The 19,108-nt window shown below is 21.9% G+C and overlaps 4 protein-coding genes across 4 annotated transcripts; 1 reads left to right on the forward strand and 3 right to left on the reverse strand. All coding sequences in view use genetic code 6, as the record gives it.

The window, feature by feature from the left end:
* Positions 1–301: 301 nt before the first annotated feature.
* Positions 302–2,464, reverse strand: TTHERM_00138540 (MORN motif protein; the record flags this gene model as incomplete). The annotated part of the gene is made up of 10 exons (XM_001019836.2): positions 1,687–2,464; positions 1,596–1,637; positions 1,471–1,538; positions 1,293–1,419; positions 1,160–1,228; positions 938–1,097; positions 733–884; positions 642–683; positions 526–580; positions 302–449 (listed from the first exon to the last, which is right to left on the reverse strand). The coding sequence occupies exons 1-10, from the start codon at positions 2,369–2,371 to the stop codon at positions 302–304; spliced, it is 1,548 nt and encodes a 515-aa protein (XP_001019836.2). The 5' UTR covers positions 2,372–2,464.
* Positions 2,465–3,602: 1,138 nt separating this feature from the next.
* On the forward strand, positions 3,603–5,562 carry TTHERM_00138530 (fatty acid desaturase). Its single transcript, XM_001019835.3, has 3 exons — positions 3,603–4,026; positions 4,135–4,383; positions 4,953–5,562. The coding sequence occupies exons 1-3, from the start codon at positions 3,718–3,720 to the stop codon at positions 5,451–5,453; spliced, it is 1,059 nt and encodes a 352-aa protein (XP_001019835.2). The 5' UTR covers positions 3,603–3,717; the 3' UTR covers positions 5,454–5,562.
* A 1,874-nt stretch (positions 5,563–7,436) lies between these two features.
* TTHERM_00138520 (hypothetical protein) lies at positions 7,437–9,078 on the reverse strand (the record flags this gene model as incomplete). Its single annotated transcript, XM_001019834.1, has 2 exons — positions 7,437–8,095; positions 8,280–9,078. 2 exons carry the CDS (start codon positions 9,076–9,078, stop codon positions 7,437–7,439), a joined length of 1,458 nt encoding a protein of 485 aa, XP_001019834.1.
* Positions 9,079–16,786: 7,708 nt separating this feature from the next.
* Positions 16,787–17,669, reverse strand: TTHERM_00138500 (hypothetical protein; the record flags this gene model as incomplete). Its single annotated transcript, XM_001019832.4, has 3 exons — positions 17,471–17,669; positions 17,083–17,402; positions 16,787–16,963 (listed from the first exon to the last, which is right to left on the reverse strand). The coding sequence occupies exons 1-3, from the start codon at positions 17,508–17,510 to the stop codon at positions 16,787–16,789; spliced, it is 537 nt and encodes a 178-aa protein (XP_001019832.4). The 5' UTR covers positions 17,511–17,669.
* Positions 17,670–19,108: the final 1,439 nt, after the last annotated feature.

Here is a 19,108-nt window from a genome sequence, read left to right on the forward strand (position 1 = left end):
TAATGGATAAATAATGGTAATTAAATTGTATGATAGTATAATTAATTACTGCAAATTTTAATAAGAAATAATATAATGGTAATACTCTTCTTCAAATTTATAAAGATTTTGATTGATTTTTATTTACTCATTTATATGGTTGATATATTATTTTATTATTTTTGTAGTATTAGTTCATATTAAAAATTTATTTAGAGATTTTTATTGTAAAAAGCTACTAAGAAAAAAAGTATTTAATCTTTTATAAATAATAATACATAATAACTAAAAATTAATATAAATTATAAATAAAGTGCTTTCTTCAGAAAGGCATAGCTTACTATTACACGTCATCAACAAATACTACATTTTCTTACACTAAATTTCCATTATCATCCTTATAAGTAAGAACACCTTTTCCATGCTTTTTATTATTTCTAAACTCTCCTTCATAATAATCACCATCATAGCTTTTTAATTGAAATTAAATTAACTTCTAATTCATCATTTAAAAATTTATTTATAAATTAATTCAATCATATTTACTTTAACCAAACTAACTTTCCTCTACCCCAGTGAGTATCATTCTTCCATTCTCCTTCTATATTTTAATTTTTATCATTAATATTTTACAAATCTAATGCTTAACCTATAATATTTACCATATTGAATTTACATATCAGGATAGTATTACTTTCCTATTGCTTTATATTAAAATAAAATAAAATTTATTTTTATCTTATATTTGCTTACTTTTTTCTCCTTATGTCCATAGACCTTCGTATATATCTCCATTTGAATATCTCATTACTCCTTAGCCATGTTGCTTATTGAGTTAAAATGACCCTTCATACTAATCTCCGTTGGCAAAATATAAAATTCCTTTAACCATATTTCCGTTGGCTCTATTTATTTTAAAAGTTTTTTATTTAAGTGCGATTTAATAATTAAATTTTACATGTAACCATCGAATGCATCTCCATTTATGAACTCTAAAGTACCGTTTCCAGATGGCTCATTATTTTTAAAATCTCCTGTGTATATTGTACCATTTGCATAAGTCAACTTCCCTTTTCCTTCCTTTACATCATTCACAAAATCTCCAAAATATAAATCACCTATAAATTTAATACATTCAATAGTTTTTAGTTTTAATTACAAAAATACAAATAAACTATACCATTTCCGTATTTTAATTCTCCTCTACCATGTTTCTTGCCATTTAAATACAGACCAGTGTAGGTATCATCTAATTAATAATTTTAAAACATAAAAGGACACATAAAAATTAGACAAAAGTATTTTTAAATTACTTGTCAAATTAGAATGTTTATATCCCTGGCCATTTTTGAGATTATTCTTCCATTATCCATTGAATACATCACCATTATTATAAAAATAAATACCTTTTCCTTCCTTTTTACCAAATTAGAACTCACCCTATATGAATAAAATTACTCTTATTCAAAGTTTTTTTTGAAAACTACTTACTTCATATCTTTCTAAATTATGATGGATATAAACGCCATATCCATGGAACTTGCCTTAGAAAAAATCGCCTTTTTGAATTTAAATATTATTTTTAAGCATAAAACTTTGAATTTTTTATTATTTACCTAAATAAATGTCACCATTTTACACCATATACATACCTTTACCTACAAAAATTAATTAATTACAAATATGTTAGATTGGTTAAATATTTACCTTCATTGATGCCTTATATACTTACTTAACCAAAGTATAAAGAATTATCTTAATATCTCTTTTTTTTTATTCCAGGTTAGTATTAGTTAGTTTATCTGATCTTTATGAATTAATAAATAAATTCGTTTTTGAGTTCATTGTTTTTTTGAACTAAGGCTTCCAAAATTTCTCTATTTGGAGCATTTTAGGGTATCTACTATTAATTATTTAGCATATTGCTTGAAATAGATCCAGATGGTCTATTAGATATCGTAGTTTGCGAGCCTCTTAAGCTATTTGTCTAAATATTATTATACGCTGGTGAATTAAAATTGTTATTCATGATTTGAGGTGAGTTATTATAAAAAGGTGGAAGATTTCCATTCGTAGGTGGAAAATTTATGTTGCCTATTTCAGATTTAGGAGTTTAAAATGTTTATAACTGATTTCCCTAAAAGTTATTTTATTGCTATTGTGTTTAGATGTTTAGATTGTAATTCTAATTTTAATTAAAATTTTTTTAACTTTCTTGATTGTTTGGCATAAATTAATCATCATATTCATCGTCTATGCCTTGCAATATTTTGTTAAAATCCTCATTATTATCATTATGAGCCACCTAATTCTATTCAAATCGATTTGATTTGGTAAAGTTATTCATTCCTTGATTTTGGAAATTTTGGGTTTATTAATTATTTTACAACATGCTTAAAACTTTTTTGATTAACGCTTACCTATTTTTTTATTATTTTTGTAAAGATAGAATCTACAAAAAAAATTTTTTTTGTTATAAATTTTATATTTTTTATTAAAGATCACCAAATATCTAACATATGACTGTTTTATTGAATCTATAATTTAATATTTATATTGAAATGTGCAAAAATTTATTTTTATTATAATTTATGTTTATTTTAATAAAAGCTTTCTAACTTTTAAAGTGTTTATTTTTCTTAATTTATTGGATTATGTTTTCTTACAATTTTAACAACTATTATTCATTTAATTAATTTGTCTTTATCATAAGTATTTCTTCATTTCTACTTATTTTAAATAACTTAAATAATACACAAAAATATAATTTAATATTTTGTAAATCTTTGATATCTAATTAATTTATCTTTTGTTTATTTATTATTTTTTTAAGTTGAGCTTAATAAGCATGCTATTGATAGATAGTAATAGATAAGCTATGTCTAATAGTAAAGGTTGATTATCAAAAATCAGCAAGGTTATTATATTAAAATGGAAATACTTAAATTGTAAAAAATTCAATTAAAAATTAAATTTTTTAACCCAAGTTTTTAATAAAATCCATTCTTAGCTTTTCTTTAAAGCGTTTAAATTACATAAATAAAGTAGTATAAAATATTATTTAATTTATCTAAGATGGATATTTTTATAATTTATAATTTTATAACTTCCAGTTTAATTAAGAATTTTTTAAAGTTAAAATATATTAAAAACTATATTTTAGAATATTATAGATTCTTTGATTTATTATTTATAATATTTAAACATATATTTTATTTCAATTTATAAATAAAATGATAAAATACACTAAAATATGCTAATTAAAAAAGTATTTTTTTGAGAATAATTTTTCTATTTTAATAATTAAGATTTTTTTATTATTAAAACGATTATAAATATACACAAATTAAACCGAAAAAGAGTTAAAGTGCTAATATTAATAATATAATTTATCTAAATTGAAAGATGGTTCAATTAATTTGAAATTATTTTGAAGCAAAATAATTCGATTCGTGTAAGATGGAAATTGAAAGAATTAAGGTTTAGAAAAGTTCTTTTTGTAAAATAATAGAGTTAAAGTCAATAAATTTTATATTACGTAAATCTTAAAGTGTGCAAATGTTATCATTAACAATTCTAAATGATGCAAAATATTTAAATTATTAAAAATAATGATAGTTAATAAAATCAATATTTCATAATAATAATAAGGTATCTATCTATCTATCAATATTTCAATAAATATTAATTAAAAGGTTATAAAATAAGTAAGCAAACTAAATTTAAAAAACAAGCATTATGGGAGTTGATAAGACTTAAGAAGAAATTGTTCTTGAAAATAAACCCGAACTTCTCAACGAATACAAATTTATTTACAAGGATACTGAATATGACTGCACTGAATATGCTAAATCAAATAAGCATCCTGGCGGTCTTAATTTCCTCAATTTGTTTATTGATGAGAAGTAAGATTTGACTGAATATTTCAGAACACTCCATTCTAAGTAGGCTTTGAAAATTTTAAAATCCTTCCCTAAGACTGGCGCAAAATAAGAGGAGACTGAATCTTCAAAGAGATTCTCAATATTAAAGAAAAAGCTTAAGCATGTAAATACATTCAAATGATATCTTTATTGAGCATATTTAGCATAATTTGATAATTTTCATAAGCATATTTTAAATTATAAAAATGAACATATTTTTAAATTAATTTAGTTATTCGAACCAAACTGGCCTATCGAAATTGGTTTATTCTTAACTACCTTTACTTTATTTGTCACTGGATGTTTGACTCAAAAGTGGTATTTCTCTATTCCCCTTCTTGTCTTAATGCAAATCATCAGTGGTTGGATTGGTCACTCTATGAACCACAATCGTAACCCTATATTAAGAAAATTCGCTTTAGTCTACGCTCCTCTTTGTGGTGGTTTCTCTAATAAATGGTGGGGTAGGAAGCACAATCAAGTAACCATAATATTTAATATAAATATATAAAGATTTTTTGGTTTTGCGAGGAAAAAAGTCATATTTTGATGCTTTAATAGTACAAACAATATTTGATTGTTATGATTAAATTATTAAAGATCTTAATTTAGCCTTTTTTAAAAATTTCAAATAAATTTGAAGATAATATTATTAAAGTATAATAAATGATTAAGCCAAAATCTGTACCAAAAATCTGTAAATACAAAATCAACTTCACACAAAGATTACACATAGCATTTTATTTTTTATAATAAAATAAATGAAAATAGTTTTTTATTTTAAGAAATGAAATAACTTTTTTTCCCTATGATTTTCAATTAATAAAAAGCATTGCTATACAAATAATTGAAAAAAGCTAAATCTTTTTTCTATTAAAATTAATTACAAATTGTAAAAGATTAATTTTACCATTTAATTTAAGTACCGCAATAAGCAAATCTCTATTTTTTTTAAGCAATGACGTCACTGATAAATATTATCATACTATTCCTCAATAATAAATCATCTTTAAAATAATTTAAAACTAATTAATATAATTCTAATAAAAGCATCATATGTTCACAAACAACATTCTAAAGGACGAAGATATCTAACACGATTACAAATTGTGGTAATTCCCCTTCTTATTTTTAAAGTGGAAATTAGACTCCATCTTAGCTTCTTATTATGAATTTGAAGGAATCTTCCTTGCCTTGCACTGGGTATTATTATTCAACTAAAACTTCTATATCGTAATTCTTTCTGAATTGATTGCTGGTTTCTTCAGTGCTTCTATTCTTGTTGGAAATCATGAAAATGAAATGAAATTCGAAAGAAGAATCACTTTACCATTTTTCGAACATCAAATAGCTGCAAGCAGAAACTACGCTTTCCACGACATATTCTCTCTACTTATTATGGGTGGTATGTAATATTAGACTGAACATCACTTTTTCCCATAAATTCCTTTCTACAGATTACCCAAAGCTCGTGTCATAATTGCTGAAGAATTAAAGAAGTGGAACCTTAAGATTCATGAAGGACCTATTTTTGAAAAATCTCACCTTTGAAAATAAATAAATTTATTTTAAATGCATATTTTATTAGTAATACTAACAATTGTAGGAAATGTGTTATGGTTTGTTTACTTATTACTTTTTAATCTGAGAAAACAGTCTTAACATTTATTCGATTTTATTTAACATTACTTTTTAAAAAACAATTTTGCTTACTATAAATTTACATAAGTATAGTAAGAAATTAAGTTGATGGTGTTATTTTTTAATTTTTCTAATTAATTTGTGAATAAACGATGATTTAATTTATTAATCCAGCAAATAGGCATAATTATATTACAAATATTTAAAAATTTTACCCTTCTTGAAAATTTTGATAGGCCTTGCAAGCTTACTTATATATTATGTTTGCTTAATTATATAATTATTAATTTATTCTATATTTATAATATGCAAGAATTAAAATTATAAATAGTAAACCAGTGATTTTAAGCCTTAAATAAATAAATTTAAAACATTAATGTGATAGAAAACAAATACATTGAAAAAAAAATTTAACAAAATGATTTATTTACAAAGCAGAATTTTAATGAGAGCTTGATACACATTTAAAAATCCCAATTTTTATTTTATTCTCTAAACTTAGCTTGAAAATTCAACAATTTTAACTATTCTTTTCTTACTATTTAAGAGTCGTAAATTTAATATCGAATTTTTATAATTTCAGTTTTTTTTTTATTTAGACAAGTTTTAATTTAAAAATCATACTTACATATAAATTTATTTATTATATCAATGAATCAATTTTAAATTTTCTATTAAATAACACTTTATGTAAATTTGATGTACTATTTTTTAGAAGGAAGGCTCTAGCAAGTCATTTTTCAGTAATTTTTTTGCTAAGTATTTATAATAATAAATTTTTGTAGCTGAAAACTTATTTTTAAACAAAAATACTAAGATTTAAAAATTATTTTAAATTTTCAAGTAAATATATTTAAAGAAGACATAGGTTACTTTTATAAGATTGAGATTTGATCTATTCTAAAAGATTATATTGATAGAATTGAGTTTTTAAAAGTGTATTTTTCGATAATTATTTGTAAAGAAATGTAATTAGAACTCTGCAAACACAATAAGAAATGCGTGCTGGAAATTATATCAAATTTCGAGTAAATGATGAAATAAAAATAAGCATAGAAAATGAAAAAAACTTGATAAGAACTAAAATAATTTTTGATATGATAGGAATTACTTAAATTTATATATTTTTTGTTTTTCATAGCAATTATCTACATTAATCACATACATGTCTTGGAAATTGCGATATTATCAGATTTAATTAATTTAGAAGGGAATTGATAAAAAAACTACTTTTGATTTAAGTTAGTCTCCGAATAAAAAGAAATTGCTTATATAAAAGTTTGTAAGCAACTAATATTTTTTAGGATAGTATAAACGCAGACAAATATTTACATTTTGCAATTTGGATATGAGGTTAAAAATTGATTAATATAACAATTGTTTGATTGATATCTATTTAAATAATTAGGAAATTTTCTTTGGTAATAATATTTCAATCAACTTTTTAGATATTCAAAAATTTTTAGACAAATAATTGTCTTAAATTTATCAAGGAGAAGGAGAAGATGAATTTTAGATAATTTAGTAAGCAGAATAAAATGAATGATTAATTAAGGGGTAAGGAAGATACTTTTAAATACTGCTTTCTGTGGGAAAATGTAGTAAATAGTGTAAAGTTAAAGAAGGAAAATTTGTATTAAAAATTCTGTAAAGTAAATTAAAGAGTTTGGGTGTAGAATGTGTGTATATATAGAGTTAGTTTTAAGTAATACAAATGTTATTACAAAAGATTTTTTTTAAAGTATATGTACATTTTAAAATATAAATTAGTTCAGTAAGGGTAGTTATTTTGATCTTTTTAAATTATACACTTAATTTTAATAGAAATTATTGAGTATGTGTTTGGTAGTGAGTGACTTAGTTAGTTAATTTAGAGTAATTAGTTAGATATTCTCATTATGAACTTTGAATATTTTGAGTATTTTTAGTAAGTAGGTGCTTGTAATATTTGTTAATGAAAATTTAAGATTTTCTACTATAGTCACAACTGTTTTTTTGCTCTGATTTTCTATTATATTACTAAATGGAGCAGGTTACAGTTGACAAAGGTGAAAAACTTTAATTTAAGGTTTTGTTTGTGTAGGTGTTTTGGTAACACTTTGTCGTTTAGCATTATTAGTATTATTGTTAAGGAGAGTAGTTATTTAAATCAATTTCACTGAAAGTTTCTGATGTGTGTTCAAGTACGAAGTTAGATCCTTGGCTGTCATCACAGCTGTCAATTCCTAAATTTAGATTTAAGGAGATCTACTAGGTAGAAATTGTAGAATTTTAAGATGACATATTCTCTCTCTTGTTCTAGAGAGTTTATATATCACTTTTGTTAAAAATGTATGTGTAGTGAAGAACTTGTTAGTCTCTAGATTCGTAGTGTTTTATGTAATTGAGGGTTTAGTTTGAGATAACTTGTACTTTAACTGTGCATGGTATTTCGAATCCGTCTCTGGTGAGTAGAGTTTAGGAGAAGCTGTAGGCACTCTCTTTACCGACAATATTCTTGATCATAAAAATTGCCTTTGAAATACTCTCTTGACTTCTGAGAAGATGATTTTCTAATTAATAAAATTAAGATTAGTTAGATGTAATGTTAATATAATTCAGGAAATTGTATGTTCAAAATTTTTTTGCTTCCCAGAAAAAAATAATTACAAAATCGGGTAACTACTTATTGAAAAAGAAAGAAATTTGTATGAAAGTAAATTAAAGGATTTTGAAAGAAGTGTAATCTGTAAGTACCTTGATTTTTAGAGAAGGCTTGTTACTTGCGCATTTTCCAAAGTAAATTTTAGTATTCGTTTTATACTGAGACTCCAAGGAGATTTACGAGAGATTCTGAAGTACCGTACTTCTTGATTTCAGGCTATCCAGTTTTATAATTGGTAGTTACAGTTCTATAGGAATAATATTAGCTGGTCATTGATGAAGAATTTTAAGCTTGAATTTCAGCAATAGTTTTTAACTAGAAGGCGTTAAATTCTTCTTAGAGTTTAGATTAAAGATTTTAATCTTTCTTGAGTTACTTATACATACAATTGGATCTATCGAATTCTTGTTTAATGAATTTTTAGTATTAGAGAAGTACATTAGCAAGTTCTGAGTATTTTGAGCTTTAGTAGCGCTTGTATAAATTAATGAGAAATTGGAATTTGTCCAAACAAGGCTTCAAAGTGGAGACTTACATTTCGACTCCCTTTTTTTCTGTAACTTATACTTAGTCTAGTTTGTAATACCCGTTTTCGACTAAACATTCAGAGGTGTAAGGGCATTTTGAAGTGTCTTCGCTGTAATTTGTAAAAAGATTTATATTTCCATAAAGTAAGAATTTTTCAGGAGTTTAATTTTCGCTAAAGGGTGAAGCAATGTGAGCCCACTTAAGAGCCTTCTAGTATTTCTTTTTGGAAATTTTCTTTTGGATACCAAGGGGAGAGTGAATTTGTTGTTATTCTTATTCTTATTCTTGTTCTTATTCTTCGAAGAAGTAATCAAAGTGAGGTTGTTCTTATTCCATGTAGTAGTAAGAGTTCATGTAATCCATCTGTGAAAATGTTAATTGGAAACTAAAGTTATGATTTTTTATAATTTTTTAATTATTTATTTATTATTTGTTTTTATAGGTAAGGAGCGTGTATTTTAAGTTAGGAATTAAACTGATTGATTGATTGATAGTAGGTAATTAGGCAGAAACTATTAATTAATTAATTTATTTATTAAATGAGAGAAAATCTTTTATTTAATAGTATTTATTGTGTTTTCTTTTGTTTTTTTTAATTGATATTTAATATTTTTAATTTAAATTATCAAAAACTTTACTCCTCTACTAAATGTTTTTATAAACTCAAAACTTCTAAGAATCCGAGAAATTAATTTCAAGAAAGCAAAGAAAAAAAGAAACAGAAGCCAGTCAAAAAAATTTTTAATTTTTGCCAAATCTGATGAGCTGCTTCAATTTATGATATAGTAGAGTGCATACAGTAAATTAGTACTGAAAGTCAGCTGCATTTTAATAGTTGATTTTTATAACAACCATAGGATTAAAATCACATTCAAGAATTTGTTTAAGGCGTTCCTTCATTTACTTTGCTAATCTTCATTTTATATTCTCTTCTTACTATAAAATTAACAATTATTCCTTTAATATATCCTTTAATGAAAGTTCGATGCTTTTATATTACGCATAAAGTTTCGTAATATTTAATACTCTTATTTCAAAAACTTTTTCTATAAAATACCTAAAAAGTTATTATTTGTTTAAAATGAAAATAATATCTAGCTTTGTCCTAGGCTATGCTCACTCATCCTTGTAATACTCTCTCAATCAGAGATTCTCTTTAAAAATGGAATGAATGTAAACTAAATTTTACCTATCAAAAATTGGAATTGTAAAATATATTTGATAAATTCAATTAATTCAAGGGCAGGATAGGGTAAGGTGGGCAGCCTATGTTTTCTATTAAATTTGAGTTAATTTTCATACACGAGAAAGAAATAAATGATTAGTATATTTATAATTATTAAATTACTCTAAAATCTTCTTTATTAATTTGCTTATCTTTAAATATACGCGTATCTATTTATCTCTCTTTGCTTGTATTTATCTATTTTTCAAGCATTTATATATAATGTTACTGATATAATTAATCTATTATATCGCTTTATGCATTTCTCTTTTTTAAGCATATTTATGAAGTAACATGTATGAAGAGGACGATATTTTTTGAAAAATAAAAAAAATATTTTAAACAAGAATTTAAAAAAAACCATGGACTCACTAGTCCAATCAATGTACAGCTAAATTATATTTTTATATATAGACTAAAATTAGTTCGAATTCACAAAAAACATTGAATAATTTTTTATTAATTTATTAATATGACACTAGAATAAATATAAATACTAAGTAAATTGTTAAAAATTTCTACTTCCAAATAAAAATGTAATAGTATTATTTTTTTATTGAAGTTCCTTCACATATTCCTAAAATTAACAACCGTATTAACCAAAAGATGTTTATCTAGAATTCTAGCATATCAAATATTTAAATTGAATAGCGATTAGGTTATGGTGAATTATGAGTAGGAATTTTAAAATGAATGAATGGACGGACGAATGGATATATTATGTGGTCAATTAGAAATTAAAACAATATTCATAAGATTGTTTACAAATATTTACTATCAGATGATCTTAATTAGAACTTTTTTTAATTGAAAATGAATGAATGAATATTAACTAATTGCATAGGCTTACTGACTCTATTATTTTCTGATGTATAACAATTAGTTAATTAACTATTTCGAATATAAATAGAAAGAAAAATTATTAACAAACCAAATGGAAAATCTTTAATTAAATAAGCTGACTATTGCTTTAATTTTGTAAGGTTGATTTAAAAATATCAGAGGGATTTTCACATTAATTAAAAATATAATCTAGTACCCACTATGTTATTGAATCCTCCAACACATGTAAGCCAATCTAGTGAATTCGTTTATTCCTACCTCTGTCTAATAATAATAATATTAAAATATTAAATACGTCTTACTTATTATTATTACACACTTAATAGTTAATAATATTTTTAATAGAAATGCTAATAGTTAGTATTAGGTGATGCATAATTCAATAGTAAGTAATCAAGAATGCATTAACCTAAAACAATTTTTTAGATTTATGATATATTTAGATAAGCTAAATTATATTTTACTTTATCAATGTAAGCAAGCGCATTAACATCATATCAAAATAAAGCAATAAATAAATATTTGAAAAACAAAACAAAAAGCTTTTGCAATTTCTATATATGGCATAAACAATTCAATTATTTGTAATTGATTCTTATTTATCTATTCGAGCAAAATATATATTAAATCTAGATTGCAAAAACATTAAAGTATAAAAAACTCTTTGATTATTCACCACAAGTTTATGCTTCCAGAAATAATAATTAAAAAAATTCAATAAAATGTAAATTGCCCAATTATTGATAAATGGGATATTTGTATTACATAATCGTCCATTTCAATTCAACCATCCAAAAGTTGATTCATTCAGTAATTTTGCTAATAATTTTATAATACTCATTATTTTTTCTTCATAAATTCATTTAAATGTTACACAAAAATAATTTAGATCAAAATAAGTATCTTTTTCATTATTATGGTAATACAAGCATGTAAAAGTAAAAGTATTTGCGTATTACTTTTAGTTTAGCTAAATACTTAAAAATACAAATTTAAATAACAAATTTGCTCAGCAATACTCATACTAAATAGTTAGTAAATTAATTAATTTACATACTTGTATCTATAATTAATAAAAAAAAGCCAATTAACAAATCTAGCCAGCCTTAAATAAATAAAAATATCAAGTAATTGAATAGAAGTATATTAGTTAGCATTTAAAATTGAAACATTTTCTTAATTCTTATTAAGTATATGCAACTTTATACTTTTAGCTTTTAACGCTTAATTTCTTTGTTTATTTATTTATTCATAGATCACTCTCACTTAATACGTAAAGGACACTTAGTGAGTAAAAAATTTTAATTGACTGTAAATTCTTCGGTAATCATTAATATCCTATCTTTCTTGCTAATTTAATATTATTAATGTTAGAACTGTGTTTAAGATTAATTTAGCAAATGCTTGAATTCAATCATGATATTTCTTTCGAAACAGAATCAAGTATTCACACCTCGAAATTTATAGTACTATAAAATATTCATTTTTATTCAATTGCGATGGTATTTAAAAACTAGAAATTCTAAAAATATTTCATTATTACTATTATCGCTGAAACTTGAAAATTTGTCTTAGCCTATTGGACTTTACTTGAAAAATGCAAAACCAAATTAAGGAGGAAATTAATTAAATATCATCGAATTTTTTATCTTACATTTTGATACTTTAAATGACATCATAAGATGGATGTTTACTCTGATAAAAAGCATTTTCTCAACATAATTATAATAAATATAAATCTAATGATAAAACAAAAGGAATTGATAAAGTCTGACAGTACTTACTAAGAACTTTTTTTAAGTTATCATCATCAGAATAAAATTTATTTGACTGCTTGCTTGTTTATTTGTATATTTATTTACTATACTTTTACCTAAATTATTTATTTATTTACTATTATTTTACTTAATTCATTCTTTTTTACTTTCATTATTAATATTTACTAAAAATAAATAAAATATATTATTTTCCTTTGCAATCAAGTAATTTGTTACTAACCTAGCGAACTTTATGTGATTTTTTATTTTGATTTTAATTCCTTCTGAAGTATTTATCATTTAATTTTAGTTTTTCTGGGTATTTGAAAATAAATAAAAATTTAAATCAATTAATGATTGAAGGTTTAGGGAAAAATGTAGTAAACAAAATTTAAATATTATTTTTGCTAAAAGCTAGAGTAGCTTTATCAAATATAATAATTAATATACAGATGCATTTATACATATTCTATTGAATAATTAATTGTATATTTTTAAATAATTAGCTCAAGCTTTTTCATTTACTCATTTTTTTTGTAGTTGTATTATTTTTTCTGAATTTTTTTCTAGGTAAGGAAAAAAGAAATTTTTTTCTAAAAGCGTGAGAGGGATAAATAGATAAATAAATACTAACTTATTGTATATATGATAATAAGTATCCGGCATTTTATTGCTTATAGCTCATGTAAAAAATTTTTTTTTAAGAAGTTTGAATTATTCTGAAAAGAAATACAATATATTTTAAAGATATTTATGAAATATTAGGACAAAAGAGATGGAAATGTATAATTTAAAGGACAAAAATATGTACTATGAAAACTAAAATTACTCCAAGCATTCTAAAGTAAAATGCTGAACTATAAAGTGATTTTACTTTACAATTTTAAAATTTAAATTACAATTTATTGGAAATTTATTTAAATAAATTTTATTTCCTTACTAAACACAAATAGATCGCTTATACAAAAATATATAATTTATCAGATATCTTTTGAATTTTTTAAGCAGTAATTCTTAGATGATTGATTGAAAAAAAATAAACAAAGAAAGAAAATTTACTCACAACAAAAATCATAGATTTTGCTTTGATAAATATTAATGATTAAATATTGTAAGTTAAAAATTAGAAATCATATTCTTACATTTTCAATATTATGTATGTGTGATTGATAATATTTATTTTTCAAAACAGAAAGAATAGAAATTTTATAAAATTACAAGGATAGAAAAAAAAAATGAATTATATTCGGTATTTAATTTTATTTTATAACTTTGTTTTATAACTCAAGAACATACTTAACATAGATATTCTAAAAGAGAATGTTCACTTTACACTGAATTTTACAGTTGAATGAATTAATTAATATTTATCATTGAGAAATCAATTTTATTAGCTTACATGATTAAAAAGAATAGCCATATTGCTCAGTAACTTAAAGATTGATTTCAAATCTATACAAAATTTAAATTAAATTAACTAAATTATCTTAACAAATTTTAATTTTTCACAACTACAAAAACTTAGATCAATGAGAAGTAACTTCAATACAACAATTATGAAAAATTTAAATCCAAATAAATCAATAAAATAAAGCAAATTGATTGACAAATAACCCGTAAACTATAATAAAATTAATTATCTAAATTTTAAATATGCGTTGTTGCTTCTGATAAAATATAAAATGAAAGTAAATTATATCGAAACTCAAATTTTATTTAATTAAAATATAATAGCATTACAAATACTTTCTATTTATATAACTTCAGTTAATTAAATGTTTATTTTTGAGATGCTTTAAAATAAAACTTAACTGCTCCTGCTCATTTGTGTTTTCACTATAAGCAAATAACAAAATATGTTTCCAAATATTTACTTTTCATAAAAAGGATAAACAAACAAATTTATTAATTTAAAAAGATCCTCTCCATATAAAGCTGCATTCTATAACTGGCTAAAAAATTAGCCATGCACACAATTTATTTATCACTAGAAGTTTTTGGAATGCGCTGTTCAAAAACTCAATTAGTTGGCTTTTACAATCAGCTGGAATAAACTGATTAGATTTACAACTGATTTATTTTTTATAATTCTTTGATACAAAAATTTGAAGGAGAACCAGTAACAGAAAATTAATTTTTCTAAAAGGAAAAATCTCTTAGGTTAATTTACTTAATCAAAAGAATGCCAAAAAGGTTTTAGACTTAAAGCAGGATTAAAATCAAATAATAAGCTAAAAATTTAATTAACTTTTTACCACTCTTTAAGATATAAAGCCAACCAGCTTATATCTTAACTAATTTATAAATGCACAAATAATACCCAAATCATCTTTTTTTATAGTATATAAATAATAGTTACTGATATCAATCATGCTATAAGTAGTTTGTTTAAATCTAATAAACTTACTATTATTTTTTCAAATTAAATCCATTCTTTTTAACAGAGCTTATACAATTTGATTTACCTAGTGCCATATAAAATAACTAAATTTTTTTTTTTTCTCCACTCATTATTGAGATTCACTTAATTGTAACTAAGATCATATACTTCTAGAATAGGTTCAAATATAAATGTAAGATAAAAAAAAAATAAATTTAATAAATTATATTCTAGATTCTCTGAAACAGTAGCTAGCATTATCATTAACTTAAATATTTAAAAATGAATTGAATCTGTTTCAATTAAATTTATAAAGCAGACAAATTATATTAAAATTTTTAAAATATTTTCTGTAGCTTTTATGAAATAATTAACCAATTAGATCATAAATAGATTGAAAGTTACTTATAAAATAATTAACAAACCAAATAAAAAAGAATAAATACCTCTATCAATTAATCAAAAGTTACTACATAAAATTTTATAAAAGAAAGTTTTTATATTTTTAGATTTTTGAGAAAATTCATTTTTAATTTAATAAAAATCAATATTTAAGGTGTCTAAATCGCTTGCTCACTCTTTAGATTGATATATTAAAGCTAGAAAAAAAAATTAGTTTAACAATAAATAATACCATAATTTTTTTAATTATATTCAAAGTAATATTTTGTAACTAAAAATTAATAAACCAAACTAACATTATTTATTTTTTTATTACTTAAATCTTTCTAAATCTTTTGTAAGCTAACAAAAATATTCTCTGATTAAATTATTTGATATTAATCATGAAATCTTGTATAATTATGAATATATTTTTCACCTTACTTTCTTTATTACTCAATAAACCAAATAAATTATTTGAAACTAAATACTTCAATAAAATTATACCTCAAACACTGTTAAAAAATGAGTTTTTTGTTCTTAATTATTTTATGTATGAAAAATAAATTCAAAAATAATATAAAATTACAAAATATTCGCTGGTTAAAAGCCAATTATTTGGTATTGATTTTATAATATTATTCTCTTTTCATATTTCACTTGGATAAGATTAATCTTGTTTTGGAAAATATAACCATAATAAAATATTTAAAATTCTCTCTACTCATTTTGATAAAATAAATTAAAATAAAATAAATTTGAATTTAAATTCATAAGTTAGAATTATCAATAAAATCTCTTTTAAAAGTAGATGAATTACTTATTCATTTATATTGCTAGAAGTAGAGTTTTTAAAATTAAAGAGAGCAAAAATTTTGGATAATTAAAAATATAATTATTAAAAAGAAAAAGTAATCGCAAAATATATCTCACAAAAGTAAATAAATTTAAAGGAATTATAAAAATTATTGCTTTTATTTTGGTTTTATAATTTTAAAATATCAATGAAGTGACATTAAAATGTTATTAATTTAGAACATTATTTTTCAGTTTTAATTTAAATAATTTTTTTAAAAAGATTTTTTATTATTTAATATTATAAATAAATTAGTGCATTACAAATAAATAAATGGAAGGAACAATAATATAAATATTATAATCTTATAAGTTTTTTTAATTAGTTTTAATTTGAATAAATAATATTGAGGTAAATGGTTTTATATTTAATTAGAATTAAAATGATATTTTAGATTTAAATGTCAATAATATTATTTTTATTTTTTAAATCTTATATAAGTAGCTAGATGATTTGCTGTATGGTTGTGAGTTATAGTGATACTATTCCTTAATTAATCGATCTGAACACTAAAATTGGGTCGATAAATTATCAGGAAATAGATAAATAGATATACATCTCTCCAAATTAGTATTTTGTCTTTTTATAAATTAAATCAAGAAATAATATCAGAATTTAAAACATTAATGTCAAAACCCAAAATCCTACTCTTTTTGTAAAATATTCTTTTTAAAGTAGACTATACCACTAGCAGTATTTGTATAGTGTGATTTAATCGAGTTATTATATAAGTTAATAACTTTTTACTTTTCTTAGTTACTAAACATAACTTAATCCATTTCTAATTTCGAGGAGATCGACCTGTTCTATTTAAATTTAAGTTAAAAAAAAGATTATAAATTCACCATTTTTATTTCCAAAAAAAAAAAAAAATTATGAAATGCTTAAAATTTAAAATTAAAAGATTGAGTAATCTTATATTTACTTTGAAATGCTCGCTGATTCTATATACTTTTTAATCAATCGAATTAGATATTTAGCGTGTATAGTTTGTTTCAGTCTTTATAGTATCATCAATTTATCCAAGAAGAGATACAAACTTATTGTTTATGGAGAATTTTTACGATTTATTTACTTAAGGGGTATTTTTAACATCTCGCTAAGTATATGGTATCCTTGGAGAAATTATAGAAGGTAATTTAATCGATTTTTCACTCTTTATTTCTTTCAAAGTAATGAATTTTTTTTCCTATGACAAAGGACTGTTAAAATTTATAAGTTTCTGAGATCTATTAGGGCTTCTGGCTAATTATAACATTAAATATTTTAATAAATATATCCAACTAAAATACTCGAGTAAAGCAAACAATTACATTCTGGAAGTCTAATTTACTTAAGAGATTTTATGCTCATTTTAGGTATTAAACTTCTTGTTTATATTTATATAAATATTTGTTATAACACAAAGTTTGTAATTAGTTTTTTTGTATTTTTTATACTGATGTGTTATTTTTTGCTATGCTTTAATTCCTTTTACTTTTTTTGTAAATTTTCTTAATTTATTAACTCTTTAATATAATCGACGATTACTTTGCAGTTTATACACTGAATTGAAATTGATATTTTATGCTAATCATAAAATATTTAATATCCTTTTTTTCAAAAAAATATTGCAAACTGCTTTTTTTCAAAAAATGTTTATAATATAATTCTGAAATATTCTACTTGTATTAATTGAATGAAGATAAATATGCACAAAATTTAAAAAAATGTTAACTAATAATGTTTCTATATAAAAAAGTGTAAGAGGATAATCTTTAATACATGTAAAAAATTATTAATTTATTTATTTTTTTAAACACTAATTTTAAGATATCATGAAGTTCTAATTAAAATAAAGTATTTTATTCATTTTTTTGTGAATAAAAATAAAATCACAAAAAAAGTATTTTATTTAAATCCAAATAATTTTCACAAAAAGAAATAAATTAAAATTTAAGATTTTATTTTAAATAATTTTGCTATAATTTAAATTTATTTTAAAAAAATATTCTTGAACTAAATTGTAAATCAAATTGGATACGTTTTTTATAAATTGCAAAATAGTATTTATAATTTTAGCTAGTAATTTTATTAAATTGATATAATTTTTAAATTATTTTTTCCATGTTTTAATCTTGTTTTGATGTGAATAAATTAATATAATGTGACTAGATAAATTATTTTAATCAATATTATTTATTGATAATAAATATTTGTTATTACTTTTATCTATATGGACTTTAAATATTCAAAAAGTTCTATATTTATTATGATTTAATGGTTTATGCATTAAAATTACATAGCTTTATAGCTAAAAAAGTCAAATATTTTATAATTAAGATAAATATTATGGCAACATTAAAAGATAATTAATTGAAAGCAACGAATTTATTGTTTTTAAAATATTAAATCAACAATGTTCTTGTTAATACAGAAATTACTAAAAACTTTTAAGCATATTTTTACTTAGTTTATAAATGTATTTCATTCATAATGATTCTTTTTGCATTTCTTCCCTAATAACTTTCCATTATTATAAACTTTGACACATTTAAATCCTGAGCAACACTTCTTAAATACATCGCACTCATTTTCTTCTTAAACGCATTACAATTCATTTTCACTTAAACTGCGCAAGCGACTGTTTTTCTCGTTTAAAGCTTTACCTTAAACGCAGAATATTGATCCTAAGAAGAAGAAAATAAAAATTAGATAATGAAGTCTCATGCTGCTATTTTATTAATATTTTAATTTATTATTTGTATTTTTAAAAACTAATTTTTTTTGTATTTAAAATAAAAACTAGCCGTTTTTAAATAATTATTTTTTTACAGTTTTTTAAAGTAGAATTACAACTTCAATTTAATAAATATTTTTTTAAATTAAAATAATATTAATAATTTTGATTTTATTATTAAATACAAATAAATAAATAATTTATTGATTAATAAATTGCTTAGCTTGTATTT

The sequence above is a fragment of the Tetrahymena thermophila genome (assembly GCF_000189635.1).
Source record: "Tetrahymena thermophila SB210 genomic scaffold scf_8254582, whole genome shotgun sequence".
In the NCBI taxonomy this organism is placed as follows: domain Eukaryota; phylum Ciliophora; class Oligohymenophorea; order Hymenostomatida; family Tetrahymenidae; genus Tetrahymena; species Tetrahymena thermophila.